Source organism: Myotis yumanensis, unplaced genomic scaffold (assembly GCF_028538775.1).
Source record: "Myotis yumanensis isolate MYYU_CA2020_CCGP unplaced genomic scaffold, mMyoYum1.0.hap1 SCAF_16, whole genome shotgun sequence".
Lineage (NCBI taxonomy): Eukaryota > Metazoa > Chordata > Mammalia > Chiroptera > Vespertilionidae > Myotis > Myotis yumanensis.
In genome coordinates this window covers 41,800,079-41,817,974 of record NW_027223767.1, presented here as the reverse complement: position 1 = coordinate 41,817,974, position 17,896 = coordinate 41,800,079, and the positions used below count along the sequence as shown (strand labels likewise).

General features: G+C 60.1%; 1 protein-coding gene across 2 annotated transcripts; it reads left to right on the top strand.

Moving 5' to 3' along the window:
- The first annotated feature begins 10,327 nt into the window (after positions 1 to 10,327).
- On the top strand, positions 10,328 to 17,509 carry TMEM92 (transmembrane protein 92). 2 transcript variants are annotated; one of them, XM_070394035.1, is made up of 5 exons: positions 10,328 to 10,433; positions 14,637 to 14,659; positions 15,281 to 15,358; positions 15,531 to 15,729; positions 15,938 to 17,509. In XM_070394035.1, exons 1-5 carry the CDS (start codon positions 10,365 to 10,367, stop codon positions 16,049 to 16,051), a joined length of 483 nt encoding a protein of 160 aa, XP_070250136.1. In that variant the 5' UTR covers positions 10,328 to 10,364; the 3' UTR covers positions 16,052 to 17,509. The 2 variants fall into 2 exon arrangements, with proteins under 2 accessions (XP_070250136.1, XP_070250135.1); XM_070394034.1 differs by having other exon boundaries at positions 15,278 to 15,358.
- Positions 17,510 to 17,896: the final 387 nt, after the last annotated feature.

Genomic DNA, 17,896 nt, shown 5'->3' with positions numbered 1-17,896 from the left:
GGGACCCACCGCCTGGAGCCCAGGCCGTGGAGGAGGCTGCAAACCCCGTCTGCTGCTGGAGAAGGCAGGGCCGGAGGGGCCTGGAAGGGCCTCCAAGGAGGTACCCAGGGACCGAGGGGAGCAGGGATCTTGGAAGGGACCCACCTTCCCAGCCAGGCCCGAGTGGGAGGGCTTCCCTCTCCCCTGTCCATCCATCCCCCCACCCCATTAAACCCTTAAATTACCCTCGCCCCACCCAGCGCTATAGCGAGTGCCCCAAAATAAATCCTAAATTACATGCTGCCTGGGGGTGACCACAGCTCTCCTTCCTCCCTCTCCAGCAAACAGACCCGCCCTACCCAATGCCGGGTGGGGGGGGGAGGGCGCCCCAAATGGGCTATTTATACAGCTCCCCTCTTTGCTGTCTGGCCCTGGTGTCCTTGGGCGAGGCCCAGGCGGGCTACACGGCTCTCCTGGGAGTTGTAAGGGGTTGGGGAGGCTGTGAGGCTCTCCAGGAATTTAGAGTCTAAATCAGGTTGCTTTGGGGCAATGCTAACAATTACTCTCAGGCCCGGCGGAGATCTGGACTGTCCTGAGCACAGTGGGCATCTGGTCCCCCAAGAAAGCAGCCCAGACTACAGCCTTCCGGGGTGCTGCCCTCCCAGAGAAGGGGGTGAGGGAGGAAGAGAGAGAGAGAAGGAGAAGGAAAAAAGAGGGATTGAGAGAGATGGGAAAGAGAGGAGAGAGAGGGGGTGAGATTAATTGAGAGAGAGGGATATTGAGAGCGAGCCTTCACCCCCGGTTGCTGAGGGGAGCAGTTCTGAACGCAGGGCACCCCGCACAGCACCCAAGAAGAGCTGGTGTCTCTCTCTTGGACCCTGGCACAGAGCCGGGGGCTGGACACGGCTATTGTGAGACCATGGGCTTAAGCCAAGGACCTCCCTGGACCAAGCCACCGTCCATTCTGGGAGCCTGGCTCCCACAGAGGGGCTGCTCCCCTCAGGGAGTAAACGAAGGGGCGGAGAGGGGAGAGGCAAGAGAGAAGAGAGTGGGAGGCAGAGAGACGTACGCCCACAGAGAAACGCAAATGTGGACACAGACAGACACGCGGGGATGGAGCGTGACCAAGGGAAGGAGAGGAAGAGGAGGAAGAGGGGGTACTTCTGGGACTCGGGCCTGGCATCCATCATCTCTACCACGTGGCACCCATGAGCCTGGATGCCTGTCCACAGCCCACTGGCTCCTGGGCCCCCTCCCTGCCCTCGGCCCTCCGGGAATGTGGGTGAAGGGCCCCCAGCCTGCCCAGGAGGGAGACGCTCCTGCTCAACATCCCACCCCTGAGTGCTCCACCCCTGCCCTGGGCGCCTGCTCACTCCCCAGAGGCAAGGCCATAACCTGCCCCTCATGGCGGGTGTCAAGAAGCGAGGGTCCTCCTCCTGCTTGGCTCTCCTGTATGTGTGTGTGTGGGGGGGGGGGGGGGGAGCGGTGAGTCCAGAGGGAGGACAGAGAAATAAGTGCCCCCCCCACTTGGACTCAGCCCAGAGGAGGGGAGGGGAGAGGCGCTGAGAGGAAGAGGGGAGGGAAGGAGTGGAGAGGCTGGGAGAGCCTGGGAAGGAGCTGGCCTCCAGGCTGGAGTCCCAGGAGGAGGGATGGAGATGGCCAGGGCCCGGCGGAGTGTGGGTGGTGGACTGCAGTGTCTGGAGGACCATGTACACATCCAAGTTCATCTTTCACGCTGGTGATTCAGGCTGGGGCTCAGCCTCTCTGGGCTCCACCCACAGGCTGTAAAAAGAGGGAACAGGACCTGGTCCCAGCCACCACCGAGGGGACATATTTGCACTCACACGTGAAGTGGGTGCCAAGAACTGTGCCCGGCACCTGGGGGAGGGGCTGGTGAGTGTGAGTGTGTGTGTGTGTGTGTGTGTGTGTGTGCTGGGTGGGTGTGGGGAACAGAGGATTCCTATGCTGCCTGAGATGGTCAAGGGCCCCTCAGCATGGGGTGGGGGTGCGAGTCACAACAGGCCCCCTTAGAGGGGGTGACACATCGTCTCCTGATTAAACTTGATTATCTGTCTGCTCGCTGGGTCCCCATGACCCGACCCCCACCTGCCCAGAAAACACTGTTTATAGGGCCTGGGCATCAGACCTGTCATTTAGCTGGAGGAGACAACCCAAGCCACAGGCGGGAGCCCAGCCTCTGTGGAGAAGCAGTGCCCAGCTCGCGGCGGGCAGCAGCCCAGACACTTAGTGCCCTGTTTACCCTGGCATGGGTGCCTGGCACAGGTGGGGCTCTCCAGGGAGCGGCCAGAGGCCCAGCCAGCAGACCCACCTGGAGGCCAAAGAGGACGCCAGGACAGAGGCTCTATGGAGCTGGGGGGGGGGGGGTTGCATGGAGGGGGCATCCAGCCCAGCTGCCACTGGTCCTGGCACTGCAGCCCACAGGGCACTGCTCCCCAAATTTTAGGGCCCCCTTAGCTGCGCTGCAGGAGAAAACTCACACCAGCCGAGGCCCACAGGGAGAAACCACAGCTCTAAGGATTCTGGGAGCCTCCCCCCAAGAAAGCAGGGAGGCTGGGGGGGGACCCCAAGCCTTTGGCACCCTGGCCTGACCTGGATGCCCCCAGGTCCAAGGGACCCGCTCCCAGCCCCCAAAGACACACACGTGGCTTCACTTAAGAGAGCATCAAAGCCCCCCCCCTCACCCCGCAGCCAATCACTGTAGAGAGGCTGCCCCCACCTTCTTCCTCTGTCATCCAGACCATGGAGACCAGACCCTCAGTCGCCACACCCAACACGCACAGAGTCTTCTTACACGTGTCAGACACACCACTCTCCCCAGCTTCCCCTACCCCCCCATGTAACCCACACTCCACACTGAGGTCACACACGCTGCTCCTCCTGTCTCTGCCCTCCCCCCCCTGCCAGCCCCTCTTTCCACTCGCTGCCCCCTGCCTTCTGCCCCTCTCGCCTGTCTCTGGGCCCCTGGCCCTGAGGCCTGGTCCTCTCCTCTCCCCATCTGCACACGGTGGGAACCTTGAAGGCTGTGCTTCCTGGGCAGCTGCCGGCAGCTACCACTCCTAGCCCGCAGGCCCCAGGGGCTGGGGGTGCAGGGGAAGGGGAGCAGCCGCTGGCAGTTGCTCAGGACCTCACTTCCCCCTGCTCTCTACCCCCTCCGTGGACCTGGATCCCCCCCCCATTCCAGGCTGAGTCATCCCCACATCTGGAGCCGCTGCACATCTGGAAGAGCTGAAGCCTATACAGACAACTCCACGTGGACACCCCTCCTCCAAACCCCATCGCACCCCCACCTCCACTGACAGCTGGGGTCTGGTCCCTCAACTCCCACCTGGGCCAGGCCCTTGGTCACCGAGCAGGCACCCCGGTGACGGCCTCCCCTCCGCAACAGGACACCCGCCGGCCTCAGGGTCTCTCCCCAGTAGCAGCAAATGCCACCACGCCACGCGGTGCCCACCCCACTGGGTGGCAGGGCAGGGCCGGCCTTGGGGGAAGCCGGGCCAGGCCTGGGGCCGGGGAAGGAGGTGAGCCAGGCGCTGAGGAGCAGTGGTTTGGCCCGGCAGGCAGAGGGAGTTTATCCTGGCACCCGGCCCCAAAGCCAAACATCCTCCTCTAACCTCGCAGACACATCAAAGCCGGCAGGGAAGGGGCCCTTCGGCAGAGGAAACCTGCAGCCCTGGCGGCCTGACAGCCCGGCTCCGATCAAGGGACCACCCTGTCCCCATCAGCAGCCCAAGCTCAGGATGGGCACGGGGGCGGGGGGGTGGGGGGGGGCCGCAAAGAGGATGCTCTACTGCTCTACCGTCCCTCTCCCCCCACCCCTTCCCTGCTGAGGGGGGCACAGCTGGGGCCCCTAGTGCAGGCCTCCCTCCCAAGCTCCCCCCTGCCCCCCTCCATGCAGAAGGGCCTGATGGGGGCGCTCACCCTGTGCCCCACCTGGAAGAGGAGTGTGCGCCAAACTGTAGGGGCGCGGGGGGAGGGGTGGGGAGGGGAGGGGGCGCCCGAAGCTTTGGAAAATAGAAGCTGAGTGGAGTCGGAAGAGGAGAACTGGGCTGCCAGCCACGGGGCCTCTCTCAGGGGACCGCAGGGGCCGAGGAGGAAGAGGGGCTGCAAAGCGCTAACAAGGGAAGAGGAGGTGCTAACAGGGCCACTGGGGTGAGGGGGGTCGGGAGCCCAGCTCCCTCCGGGCGGGCCGGGAAGATCAGGCGGCCGGGGGCGGGGCCGGGGCCGGGGCCGCCACATCAGCACCGGGAGCGGGACCGTGTGCACGTGCGCGTGCCCCTGTCTGCACACGGGCAGGCACACTGCACACGCCCACACCGGCGTGCGTGCGCGCAGCTGAAGCCCGGCCTGTCCTCGGCGCGGGGCCAGCTGATGTGGCCGCTGAGAGGAGCGGAGGTTTGCGGAAGGACCCGATCTCTGCCGGCCCTTCCCCGCCCTCCGCTCTGCGCCGGCCGCCCAGGTCCCCGAGAAGTGATCCGCCTCCGGGGTGTCCCGAGCTGCATCTTCCCCACCCGGCGCTCTGCGCCCCCAGACCCTCCCCTGAGGATGGCCCCCCGACAGAGGGGCTACTCTGTCCACTGGCTGCCGGAACTCCAGCTTCTTTGGGCCTGGGAAGTTCTTCTGAGGTCTAGCCACAATCCCCCTGTAACATTTGGATCGGAGACGGCGGGACACAGCGGGGGGGGGGGGGCGGGGCAGTCGAGCCTTTTTTCAAGAGGCGGAACAAGAGCAGAGCTAGAAAGTGGGGGGCCCTAGGGGTTCCTCAAGCCTTTTCTTCTCTCGGGCTACAGGGTCCCATCTAAGAGTCAACAGTGAGGATGGGGGTGGGAGTGGGGCTGCAGGGGGGAGGGGCTGGGAAGCCTTGGGGAGAAGGAGTCTCGGAGAGAGGCCACCAGGGCTGGGGGACTCTCAAGACCTTAACCTGGTCCTCGCTCAGCCCCTCCCGCTTGGGTCCTCCCTGTTCCATCTGCCACCCCAGCTCCCTCAGGAGCCTACCTCCCCTCCCTCTCCCCACCCGGCCCTGGGAGGTGCCTCCCTCTCCACCGCTGGCCACGCCGCTGGAAACCTACACTCGGGAAGGATAATGGCTCCCCAAAGCCGCTTTTGTCTCCGCTAAGCCTCGGAAGGTGAGCGTTAGTCCCACTCATCAGGATAACGAGCTCTCTGCACCGCTAATTGGCAGGTGGCACACCTCCCTCAGCCCTCCTGGCCCACAGGTGGGCGGCTCAGACCTGGGGTCAACGCGCCACCCTCCCACCCCATCACCCCAAGAATGAGTGAGGGGCGGCGGACTTCAGTTTCCAGAGGGATTCTGGGAGGGAGATTCGGACCCTGACCCCATGCCCAAAAATTCCTATTGGCAGCCCAACACGCATCCTGCCCCTCCTGGAAGGCGGACAGCGCGCCAAGCATTCCTTGCCGCTCGCCCGGTAGGAGCTGCTGGATCCCTAGGGAGCCATTTGACTCACTAAGGGGGTGGTGTACAGTTGGGAGGGGCAGCAGGCAGAAGAGGTGGATTCCCCAAACCACACAGCCGGGGAGCTCAGTCAGTCAGGAATGACTGCCTGCCCCCCCCCCCCCCCCCCCCCCCCCCAGCTCACAGCTCCCCACCGAGGACTTCAGGAATTCATTCCCTAAATTCATTCCCTGGAGAGATCTGGCCCCTGACCTCAGGAGGTCCCCAACCAGCTTCAGCTCAGTGACAACAGAGCCAGTGTTTACTCGGAACAAAGCACCATGGGGAAATGAGCGCTGAATCAGAGCCGGGCCAGCCCCCGCAGCCGGGTGGGAACAGCAGGACGTGCACACATCTAGGGAGAGAAGCCTGAGAGAAGGCCTGGGTGGGGGTGAGCAGGGAGGGAAGAGTCATTTCTTGCAGGAAGATCCAAGTCCTGGAAGGCTTTCGGGAGGAGGGGGTATTAGAGCTGAGCTTTGAGGGATGGGGTGAGAATTTGTTAGGTTTCAGGGAGGGGTCTGGGGACTTGTGTTCTAGGTGGGGAGAGCCACCCAAGCTCAGGAGAGGAGGGGAGCAGGAAAGGGTCAGGTGTGGGGCTGGAGGACATGCGGGCAGGGCAGAGGAGCACACTGCAAGGCCAGGTCGGGGCTGGGCCTCCCTGAGATGGGACTTTGTTCAGGCAGAAGTTGGGGAGCCTCTGGAAATTAGGGAGCAAGAGAGTAGGCAATGGGGAGCCTAGGCTGGAGGCCTTAGGAAGATGCTTGTGATGGCCCTGGGGAGCCACACTGCCTGGGGGCAGTGACAATAGGGATACCTGTGACAAGCAGAGTCCCAGTCCCCCTGAGTGCTCAGCCTGAGGGATAGGCGGGCACCCACCATGAGGCCAACGCAGGCAGCGGGGGAGGAGAAGGGAGGGACAAACCAGAAATAGAGGGAATTTATCAAATGTCTGGTCCCAGCACCACTGTCACATCCGGCCTCCTGTGGCCCGCTAGGAGGAGTGGGCAATACCAACTCCCCCTGAAGTAGGTCACCAGCCCTGTCTGACCTGGCCCTTGTCGGATGCAGAACACGGGATGGACAGCAGAGGGAGATAGTGAGCCAGCATTCTGGGGAGAGGCGTTCTCAGGAGGAAGCAAACCCTGAATCCCTTGTCGCCTCGCTCTGCCTCTATGTGAAATGAAGACAGGGAGCTTTGGGCCTCTTTCTTTTGCCAGCAATAAAACATTTAGTGCATGTCGTTATTAAACTAACATTTATTTCCCATTGCTGTATTCCAGACACCGAGGGGCTCATTTCATCCCTATTATGACCCTGTGTGATCCACGCCCCCACCCTCGTTCACAGATGAGTTCAGAGAGGCACAGAGACGTTAAGTTTCTTGACTAAGGTTACACAGCACCCCATAGTAACTGGCACACTTAGCAACACAGCAGAACACTGTCCCTGCAGGCAGAGATGGGCCAGAACAGAACGTTCTGTGGGCTTTGAAAAGAAAGATCCCAGCCCACAGCCGTAAGCCATTATGGATATGAGTGGCCACCACAGTCTGGTGGGTAGCGGGCAGAGAGGAACAGAAGTTGGCCTGGCTCCTCCCCCTCACCCAGGGCCTGGGCTGGGCTCAGTCAGGCTTCACCGGCTCCCCAGGCAGGATTCTTCCGTCCGGGGCAGCAGCTGCCTCCTGAGGCTGCCTCTGGGTGTGGGGTCTCGAGACCCGTGTGGTTCTGGTCCAGACTCAGCCCCAGTGTCCCGTGTGACTTGGCCTCCCCATCCCTCTGAGCTCCAGTTGGCTCCTTTGGCGGACTAGCTGACCTCCCAGCCCTTCCAGCTGGGCCCTTGCAGGAGGCACAATCAGCTCGTTCTTCAGTGAAAGGGCCGGGGCGGTGGCGAGCGTGTATGAAGACATTTGGACTTCGCTGCTCTTGGGAAATCCCAGACGGAATTGGTGTGGAATCTCGAGGGACCCACTGACCACATGAGGTCTCTGGGCCTCGCTGCCCCCTGCACGCCTGAGCACACACGTGCACGCATGCACCCACTCCCCTCCCACTGCCAGATTAAGCCTTGAGCAGAAGATGCCAGCTCTGTCCACGGCCCTCCTGCCTCTACACAAGAACAGCCTCCTGTCTGCTCTGTCTCGGGTCCCACTGTGCCCCCGCCCCCACCCGACCTCACCCATTAAGAATGCTGGGGCCCTGGGAGCGATGGTGGATGCTGACCACAAGGGTTAGTGTTCTCGCCTGGGCTGGGACCACCCACCTCAGGCCCTTCCCCTCCCCATTTGCAGGAAGGAGCATAGAAGGGCAGTTCTGTGTCATGAAAAAACTGGGGACCCAGAGGCAGGGTCCAGAGGCCCTCTGGCCCCCTCCCCATGAGCCTTACTTTCCCACTGCGGAGATGTGAGCCAGCGGCTGGAGCAGCTCTTCTCAGATGCCTGCTCTATGACATTTCAGGGATGTGGGTAGCATTGCCAGATCTAACAAATAAAAACACAGAACACCTAGTTAAATATGAATTTTAGATAAACAGCAAATAAATTTTAGTGTAAATATATCCCAACTTTTGCACAGGGCATAAGCATGCTGAAAATATTATCCATTCTTTATGTGACATTCAAATATAACTGGGCGCCCTGTGTTTTGTCTGGCAACCCTAGATCTGTGTCAGGTGGATGCCAGAGAGCCAGAGGGAATGGTGCCAGCCCTCCTCCTGCCCATCCCCGGGGCACTGGTGCCTGCCTGGTCCCTTTTCCTCAGCCCTCCCAGCCTCCCGTCTACCCCACAAACTCCTCCATGCCCTCGTCAGCACCCCCATTTCACTCCCCAGGGTATCATCCTCCCCTAAACTCACCTATCTCCCCCTCCTCTAAGGGCCACGCCTCGGTAGGGCTCTGGGCCTGGGCAGAGTGGCAGCGGGTGTGATGGAGATACCCCCTCACCCAACCTTGAGTGCTGACGCAGGGAGGCCAGGGCAGGGGTGGGAAGGCCTTAGAAGGCCAAGTTGGCAATGACTTCCCCAAGGAGAGAGCAGGATGGGCACTCTGGACTAGGTCCCCCTCAGCAGAGAGGCAGGCTGGGCACAGAGCCAACTGCAGGGGCATGAGGGAGGAGGTGCCTCCACCCCATGTACACTCCCTTCTCCAAGCTCAGAGTCACCAAGAATGAGAACAGAGAAGTCATTCTGTAGGGCCAGACCCTAATTCCACTTAGACCAGGAGACTAGAAGATTCTGTCCTTACGGGCCAAAAAGGGACAAGAGATAGAGAGAGAGAGAGAGAGAGAGAGAGAGAGAGAGAGAGAGACACCAGGGAAAGACATACTGGCAGAGAGAGACCAAAAAGTTGGTGAGAAAAACACGTATGGAGACATAGGAAGTCACTGGAAACGGAGAGAGACAACCAGACTCCTCATCTGAGACAAACAGACTAAGGAAGAAAGGAGAAACACGTGGGGAACAGAGGACACAGAGAAATGGAGAGAAACCGAGTGGAGACTAACACAGGAAGAGGGCCTGGGAGGAATGGGGAGCAGACAAGAAGTGTAAACACTGAGCAGAGATAACAGGACTGGGAGAGATGAGAAACAGAGATAAAGGGAAAGTGGTGAGAGGACCAGAAAAGGGGGCCGGCTGTCCTTCACACGAACCTGGGCATCGCTTCCAGGGGCAGAATCAGATTTGAGACCCAGCAGGAGACGGCTCACAACGGAAGGACTGAGCGTGTCCCGGGCCCTCCCCTTTCCCCAGGCCCAGAGCAGCACCCCACCCACCACGTCCATGGCGCCCTCTCCCCAGGCGTCCGGGCTTCATCTCGCCAGCTCCCGCTCGGTTTCCACGGGTCTCATCCGTGTGTGGGCGTCTGGCTCTCATCCTGCGCCTATCACCCCCGAGACGGCACCCCACCCCGCCCATCAGCCAGCTCCCGGGGGGGGTGGGGGGGTAAGTGGAGGTTTGGGGGCGGGGGGAGCGTGGGAGACCCAGCCCCAAGTCCCAGGTCCCAGCCCGGCGTCCCGCGCTCCCGGGAAATCCCGGGTTGGGCGATGCTGCCACCTGCCGGCCGGACCCGGGAAGCACAGCACGCCTCGAGGGCCGGGGCGTGGCCGCGGAGGGTGGGAGCCGTGGGAATCCCGCCCCTCGGGGCTGGGACCGCCCGCGCGGGGTCTCCCCAGGAATCCGGGCGGACCAGTTCGCCTGCGCCGAGCCTCCCGGGCCGCCGCTCGGCCCCATTTCGGACCCCGTGGCAAATCTCCGAACTCGGGGGACTTCGTGGCCCCTGTGGTCAGAAGGAGGAAGTGCACCTAGGGAGGTGGCGGGACACGGCTGTCCCAGGGCTGTGCTCCTCGTCCTCCTGCCCCAGAAATCAGCGGGGCCGCCTCTTCCTCCCTTCTTGGCAAAAAAGAAAAAGAAAGAGAAAGAGAAAGAAAGAAAAAAAATGGGGGTGGGGGTGACACTTCCCCCCATACAATACCCTGACTCCACTCCAGAACCTCCTTTCCCCTCCACCTCTGCCCCGCAGGAGGCCAGGTGTGCGGGGACTGCCAGGGGCCCCCCAGCCAGCATCCTCTCGCCCCCTGCCCGGCGCCGCACCCCCCTTCCGCCTGGGGGACACTTCGGGGTGGGGCAGTGGTGGGAGATGGGAGGGGTAGCTTAGCAGTCTGGAACTGACCCCACAATTTTTCTCAATTAACCTCGTCTACTTCCCAATTCCCCAAAGCCAACCCGGACCTCTCCGCTCTCCTTCCCGCCTCCTCCCCGCCCCAAGGCCGGCCTCCCGCGGCGCACCCGAGGCGGGACCCCATAGGTGGAGACGTGGGAGAGGTCGCGGCCCCGCCCCGCCCCGCCCCGCCGCCCCGCCTCCCCTCCCCGCCTCCCCTCCTGCCCTGACACACGGAAGCTCAGTGGCCCCAACGCCAGGATGTCGGACGCCTGGGTCCTCCGCCTCTTACCCACCTTGCTGCTCGGCCTGCTGGCCGGCCTCCACCAGGTGAGCGTTCGGGAGGTAGAGCTTTAGAACTGCCGGGGTCCACCCGCGGGGGGTCTGGGCCGCCGCTGGAGCCGGGTCACCACCTCCCATTGTTAGGGTTTCCTCGTGACCACACGCCCTGAGCCACTTCCTTTCTCACTTTGCTGGGGAGGTGCAGGTGGGGGCAGCCGAGGGAAGCCCTGAAAAGGTCGGGGTGCCTTCGCCTTGGGGGACCCTCGCCCGCCACCATCTGACACCTGGCACCTGGCGCCTCTGTGTGAGCGGGGACTTTGACCCGCACCTTAGCCTGGGATAGCCCTTCCCGCTCCTCGGTGCTCAGAGAGCGGGAACTGTCTGGAACTGAGGTCCGGACGCCTGGCTGGCCGGCCTCCCCAGCTCTGTTCCTCCGGTGCTGGGTGACCTTGGGGAAGTCCCGGCCTTCTCTGGGCTGTTTGTTTGCTTGTGCCCTAGGGCAGAGCGGGCTCCTTAGTCCCTGTGGGAGTGGAAGCCCAGCCCCCTGGGGCGGGGGGTGGATCTGGCTGCCTGACCCAAGGCTGACTCGGAAATCTGTGATTCTGCCAGTGGCAGGCACGCCCTCCTCTCACACCCCCAGGGATGGGAAGTGCTGCCCAGCTCTGCGATGTGAGTCTAGAAGACAGATTTCTAACTGCTGTTTAAGATCCAAGGGGAGTGCCAGGCTGGCTTCCCAGAACAGGGCACGTTCACACGGCTGCTCTGACGGCCGCTTTGCCCCCCCCGAAGCCCTGGCACTCCTCAGTCACTAGGCTGGGCATCCTCTTGTGGATTCCTCCACATCTTCAGGGGGCAGGTGCTGCTAATGTCCCCAATTCACCTGTAAGTACAGTGTGAAGTCCTGCTCTGATTAGCAGCGGCTGTAGTGCTCAGAAATGCCTTGTTAGGTGATTTTGTGCGGGAGCCTCATGGAGTGCACCTACACGAACCTAGATGGTATAGCCCAGTGGTTGGCAGACTGCGGCTCGGCAAACCGCGGCTGGCGAGCCACATGCGGCTCTTTGGCCCCTTGATTGTGGCTCTTCCACAAAATACGGACTTCTGCGCATGGTCCACGAAGTTTCAATCGCACTGTACGTGCGCACCCGCACGTGGTATTTTGTGGAAGAGCCACAATCAAGGGGCCAAAGAGCCACATGTGGCTCGCGAGCCGCGGTTTGCCGACCACAGGTATAGCCTACTCAGGCTGTATGGTATAGCCCAGGGGTGGGCAAACTTTTTGACTCGAGGGCCACAATGGGTTCTTAAACTGGACCGGAGGGCCGGAACAAAAGCATGGATGGAGTGTTTGTGTGAACTAATATAAATTCAAAGTAAACATCATTACATAAAAGGGTACGGTCTTTTTTTTTTTAGTTTTATTCATTTTAAACGGGCCCGATCCGGCCTGCGGGCCGTAGTTTGCCCACGGCTGGTATAGCCTATGGCTCTAGGCCAGGGGTCCTCAAACTATGGCCCGCGGGCCACATGCAAATACAAATATTGTATTTGTTCCCATTTTGTTTTTTTACTTCAAAATAAGATATGTGCAGTGTGCATAGGAATTTATTCATAGTTTTTTTTTTTAAACTATAGTCTGGCCCTCCAACGGTCTGAGGGACAGTGAACTGGCCCCCTGTTTAAAAAGTTTGAGGACCCCTGCTCTAGGCTGTAAGCCTGCACAGCATGTTACGGTATTGAATCCTGTAGGCAACTGTAACACAGTGTAAGGGTCTGTGCTTCTAAACATAGAAAAGGTACAGTCAAAATACAGTATAAACCATTTTAAAAATGGTACACCTGTATGGGGCGCTAACCATGAGTGGAGCTTGCAGGACTGGAAGTGGCTCTGCTGGCTATGGCATCACTAGGCAATAGGAATTTTCAGCTCCATTATAATCTTACTAGAGGCCCGGTGCACGAAATTCGTGCACAGGTAGGGTCCCTAGGCCTGGCCAGCAGTCAGGGCTGATCTGTGGGGCGATCAGGGCCCCTGCTCGCACCCGCCTTGGCTGGCCTGGCACTGCCCACTCGCCGGCCCTGTCCCCCACCGCCACCAGTCACCTCCCTCTGCGAGGCAACCTGCAGGGCAATCAAGGGGCCCCACTTGCACCCACCTTGGCTGGCCTGGCACCACCTGCCACCACCAATCGGGGCCTGTGGGCTGGGAGCAGCTCCTGTGTTGAGTGTCTGCCCCCTGGTGGTCAGTGCATATCATAGTGTCCGGTTGTTCCGCAGGTCATTCCACCGTTCGGTCGATTTGCATATTAGGGTTTTATATAGATAGATAGATGGGACCACTGTTGTCTGTGTGGTCTATCGTAGACCAAACGTGCTTATGCAGCACATGACTGTAAGCTGAGGTTCCCCAACATCATCCTGACTCTTGATAGAACTCAGGCTCTGGACCACCTCAGACAAGACCGCCCCCTGGTGTATGGGGAAGAGAAATCTGAAAGAAGTTCTCCTACCCCTCCCAAACAGGAACTCAGGGCAGACTTATTAAGCTGTTCATATCTGTTCTGCTTAGCTGGGGGCCAGCAGAGGGAGGAGGGATAGGGGCTGGGATCTGAAGGGGAAGGGGCTGCCACTGAGTGTCTGGACCCCTTGGTCTTGTCCCAACTCTGCCGTGGCCCCTCTATGCTGTGTGGTCCTCCCCCTCCCTGGGCCCACTTGCCCCAGGGATTCATTGCTGCTCTAGTCCCCACTGTCCAAGGCTTGTGAGAAGCTGGTACTCACATGGGACTGAACCCAAAGGGGGAATCAGCACAACTACCATTGGCTGTCAGTGGTATTCTTAGCTTTACTGTTGTTGTCATTAGCAATTGTAATGTTACTGGAATATTTCAAGAAAAGGTATGAAGATAGGATGGTCTCACCAAAGTTAACTTCTTATTCTTTAAAAATATATATTTTTTTTTATTGATTTCAGAGAGGAAGGGAGAGGGAGAGAGAGAAAACCATCAATGATGAGAGAGAATCATTGATCGGCTGCCTCCTGCACGCCCCACACTGGGGATCGAGGCCCAAACCCAGGCATGTGCCCTGACCAGGAATTGAATATGACCTCCTGGTTCACAGGTCCACGCTCAACCACTGAGCCATGCTGGCCGGACTTTACTTCTTATTCTTGAGTCCTGGTTGTTTGTCCCCGGGAGGCTGGGGTGACATAACCTCCCATTCCCTACTATGTTCCCATCGCTGCATTCCTCCCCAAACCCAGCCTGGGAGTGGCCGGGAAGAAGTGAAACCAGGTCATCAATGAATGCTCTTTCCTTCTGCCAATATTGTTGGCTTTTCAACAGTAATGAAAGAGACCAAAATCCCTGCCCTGTGGAGTTTATGCTCTACCCAGGAAACACACAATTAACAAGATAAAGGGAATACATGGTATGTTACATGTTGATGAGAGCTATGCAGAAACATTAAGCACAGCGAGGGACGGGGACTGCTTTGGCCCAGGTGATGTCATTTTAAGTAAGACGGTCAGAAAGGAAGGTGCTGGAGCCAGCCTTGCAGATACCTGGGGGAAGAATGTTCCAAGCAGTACACATCATTGCTATTAATGGGATGACATTCTGGACAGACACCCCGGATGGCCCGCAGAACTAGTGCAGAAGAGCTGGGGAGAGAGGGGCTGGTCCCAGAGAGGAGGGTTGGGCGGCTTCAAAGAGTGAGGAGCCCTGACAGGCAGGGATCTGAGGAAGGGACAGGGTTCAGCAGACCATGACGGCCTGGGGAAGAGGGCGTGCCCCTGCTTGTTGGTGTAAAGCAGCCCGGTATGTGCAGGGAACTCCCAGTGGGTGTGTGTGCAAGAGGGGAGAGGGCGGCTCAGGCTGGTGGCTGGGGGTCAGGGCCCAGGGAACTCCCGACAGCAAGGTAGCGGGTGATCAGATTTTTGTGGATAGAAACTTGCCCGCAGTGTGGGGAGTGCCTCTGGTGGGCAGCAGGAGAGTTTAGCGTCCTGGACTGTAGATGTAAGAGGGCGTGAGCTTACAGACTTGGGGAGCAGCGAGTATGGTGGGGGGAGGGGAAGGAGAGGAAGGAGAGCTGGGGGCCTCCAGCGGGCATTGACCTGGGGGCGTGGTGGAGTAAGGTGGGGAGCAGGCTTGGGGGAAGATGCTGATCTGCTGGGGACCTGCTGGCTGTCAGGTGCCTGGGCAGCATCTGAGTTTACGACCCCTCTTAACTTCTGCCTCTTTTCTTCCACAGGCTGCAGCCAGGTGTGGCCCCTTGTAAGTCTGGGGTTTGGGCTATAACTTCCAACCTGGGGAGGGGACACCCCAAACCTGTCCTGCCTGCCTTCATGGGAGGGAGCAGCACATCCATCACCCTCACCCTCTCCCCTTCCAGCCAGAAGCCATCCCCACACACCCCTACCCAGGGAAGGGGACTGCCCCTCCCGCTCCCCACCAGCCACCCCAGAGGGAGCTTCACACTGGGCCTTCTGAAGCCCACATGCCTTCTACCCTCCTGGGTCTCCCACAGTCCCGACCCCCTCCCTCTTACTACAGTCTCAGGCCCTCTCCCCTCCGAGGGGACCCTGGGAGTGGGGGGCAAACTGTGAGACCTTTGTATAGAAATGCTAGGACACTCGTTACACCCAGTTGGTAGATGAGGACAGGGAGGCCCAGAAGGAGCATGACTTGGCCCAAGTGCACAAGGCCAGCAGTGCGATGCCCCTGGACCCAGGTTCTGATCCCGGACCCAGGTTCTTCCCACTGAGCCCAGAGGGGGCCCCTGCCCTCACCCCACAAGGGGCATGGAGCGTGTCCTGAGTATATGGGTGCGCTTTGGGGAGGCTGGGATGCTACTGCCTCCCCACCTTGGTAACGGCCTCTCTCTGCCCCAAGAAGCTCCTGCCCTGAAGGATTCAGATGCTGCGGGAACACCTGCTGCCGCCAGGAGTATGATTTCTTCTCCGGTCCCTTTAGGTGAGCCCGGGGCCAGCTCCTCTGGGCACAGCCCTCTGAGGGGCCTGGACCACACAGGACAGACGGGCCTTCCTGGCCTGGGGGGGGGTGTAGGTCAGGGGAGGGAGGGAGGGAGGGAGGTGCGGCGGGGATGGCTGGAGGCTCAGGGTGATGGTGGTGGTTCCTCACCCAGGATCTTCATCATCATCTTCCTGACCTTGATGCCCATCGCGTGCATCTGCGGCCTGGCCAAGCGCTTCTGCCGCAGCTGCCAGGAGCAGGAGCCGGACCCCCGGGTGGATCCCGTGAGGCCCCCAGAGCGGCCCACCGTCGTCCCCGCAGAGATGGTCACCGGGGTGCCCATCCCTGAGCCCCCACCCTCCTACAGTGAGGTGGGTGTCTATCCTAATCCCTGTCCTGCCCCTGGGCCTCCTGCCTCTCCCTACTGTCCCGGCGTTTAGAGCAGCAGTGACAGTGGAGGCCTCCTTGCCCCGCGAGCGTCCTGCAGAAGCGTTGGGTCACCCCTTTCCCGGGTACCCGCGGGTGGCAATGCCAGTGCCAGGCCCTAAGACGTCTCTGTGTCCCCTCCTTTCCCTGCAGATTATTCTGAAGCCAGACCTGGGCCTGCCCCCCATGGAGCCGCCCCCTCCCTACAGCCCCAGGTCTGAAGAACATTCTGGGGTCCCCAGGGGCATTGACAACCCAGCCTTCTGAACCATCTCCTGCCTGGAATCCTGCCTCGGCCACCTCTTTCCCGACACCTCCTGGATCAAGCCAGAGACGCCTGGGGCCCCCGAAACACCCCCGCCCAGCCTGCTACCTCGCTGGATTTAACTTATTATTTCCTGACCCTGTCCCACCCCAGCTGTCTCTCTTGTCCCAAAGGCTGGGCTGGAGCAACAGTGTCCAGCCACCACCCCCAACCCAAGTTAGAGGCTGCCAAGAGGAAAGTGTCAGCAGGTGGAGGGGACTGGCAGTAGGTTGGGCTGCTCTGAGGGGTGGAGAGCGCCCCGCTTCTCAACCGGACAGCGGCTCTGAGATGTGAAGATTCCGTACCATGGAGATCCGACCGTGTGCGCTCTGAGCCATCTCCAGTTCTACCAGAATAGAGCAGGCCCCGTTCTATCCCACCCTACCCCCCCACATGTACTCACTAAATTAGTTTGTTGCTGCTGCTGCTAATCTGCCTCTGGCTATGTGTGCAGGTGAGCCCAGACTCTGCTGGGAAACTGGGGGGTTAGGGGGTGCCATTCTGCGCCCCAAATCCCACCATTGATGAGTCTTCAGGGATCGCGTTGACGATAAGCCTAGGAAGACAGTACATCGTGGGCCACCCTCCGGGAGAGGATCTTTACAGATGCTTTGACTTCCAGTTCCTTGAGGTCTCTGGGTGCTCAAGAGCCTAGACAGGCTGCTGGGGAGGGGGTGGGAGTGACCAGTGTGTGCTTCCACACCCCATCCTCCCACTGCTGTCCTGGGAGACAGAGCTCCGCTCCCTGACTCTCCCATGGGGGAGGGGAGCAAGGAGGCTGGCCCTCCTTAGGGCTGGGCCTCCCGAGATCAGCCCCACCCTGGAATCTCCTGGAGGGCAGACCCGCCCTTTTCTTCCAGTCCCGTCCGTGCCTTAACCCTTAAGAGGAAAGCATGGCAGCACAGGGTCTGGCTGGGGCTTGGGTACCAGGGGGTCTGTAGCAGAGGGTGGAGTTGAGAGCCTAGCATGGCACAGGCAGCGTGAGAGAGCATGCCTGTGTCTCGGGGCTCCGGCAGGGCTGGGCTCCTCTGCACGCTGATCTGGCAGCCCAGGAATGCTGGCCGTGCTACCGGGCAGAGGGCAGGCGGCAGCGCTGGCCAAGCTCCTGGGAGGACCCGAGGTGGAACTGGCTCTGGTGTGCCCGCCGGGACCTAGTCTTACCCAGCCTTGGGGCATCAGGACCCAGGCAGGGGGTGGGGGGTGGGGGGCATGGCACAGCCAGCCCCCAAAAGGCTGTCTGGCAGAGAGTTCCTGCTTGCCACGGCCTCAGCGGGAGCACAGTTGTAAGGAAGTTTTTTACTTTGTACGCTTTGTCATTGTATTTTTACCATGAGCAAGAATGGCTTTTACAAATTTAAAAAAAGGGTTCTTTCATGGAATCAGCTTTGGAAGTTAATAAAGACTCACCTTGTGAACTTTGACCGACAGTAATTCATGTATTATCAGCCCTGCTATGAGGAAGAGACTAGAGGAACTCAGACATGTGATGCACACCTGACATATGTGGGACCCAGGGACTAGATACACAACGGACATGGGGAAGCCTGGACACCGCCAGACACGTGAGGGCGTGTGATGCCCGTCCGTGAAAGCTATGGACTGACCGGCACACAGTATATATATTGGATGCCTGGCTGGTTGGGTGGGTGGATAAGCAATTTCACAATGACTGAGGATGTCATTCCTTTTGCTTGGTTTAACAGTTCAAACCCAATGAATGAATAATAAAAGATGGAATCACTTCGCCTGGCCGGCCGGTGGGGCTCAGTGGCTGAGTGTCAACCTATGAATCAGGAGGTCACAATTCC

Coding starts and splice junctions, on each gene's coding strand:
- TMEM92 (XM_070394034.1), top strand. CDS start 10,365: ATGTCGGACGCCTGGGTCCTCCGCCTCTTACCCACCTTGCTGCTCGGC. Junction 10,434..14,636: donor TGCTGGCCGGCCTCCACCAG/GTGAGCGTTCGG, acceptor TTTCTTCCACAG/GCTGCAGCCAGGTGTGGCCC. Junction 14,660..15,277: donor GCAGCCAGGTGTGGCCCCTT/GTAAGTCTGGGG, acceptor CTCTGCCCCAAG/AAGCTCCTGCCCTGAAGGAT.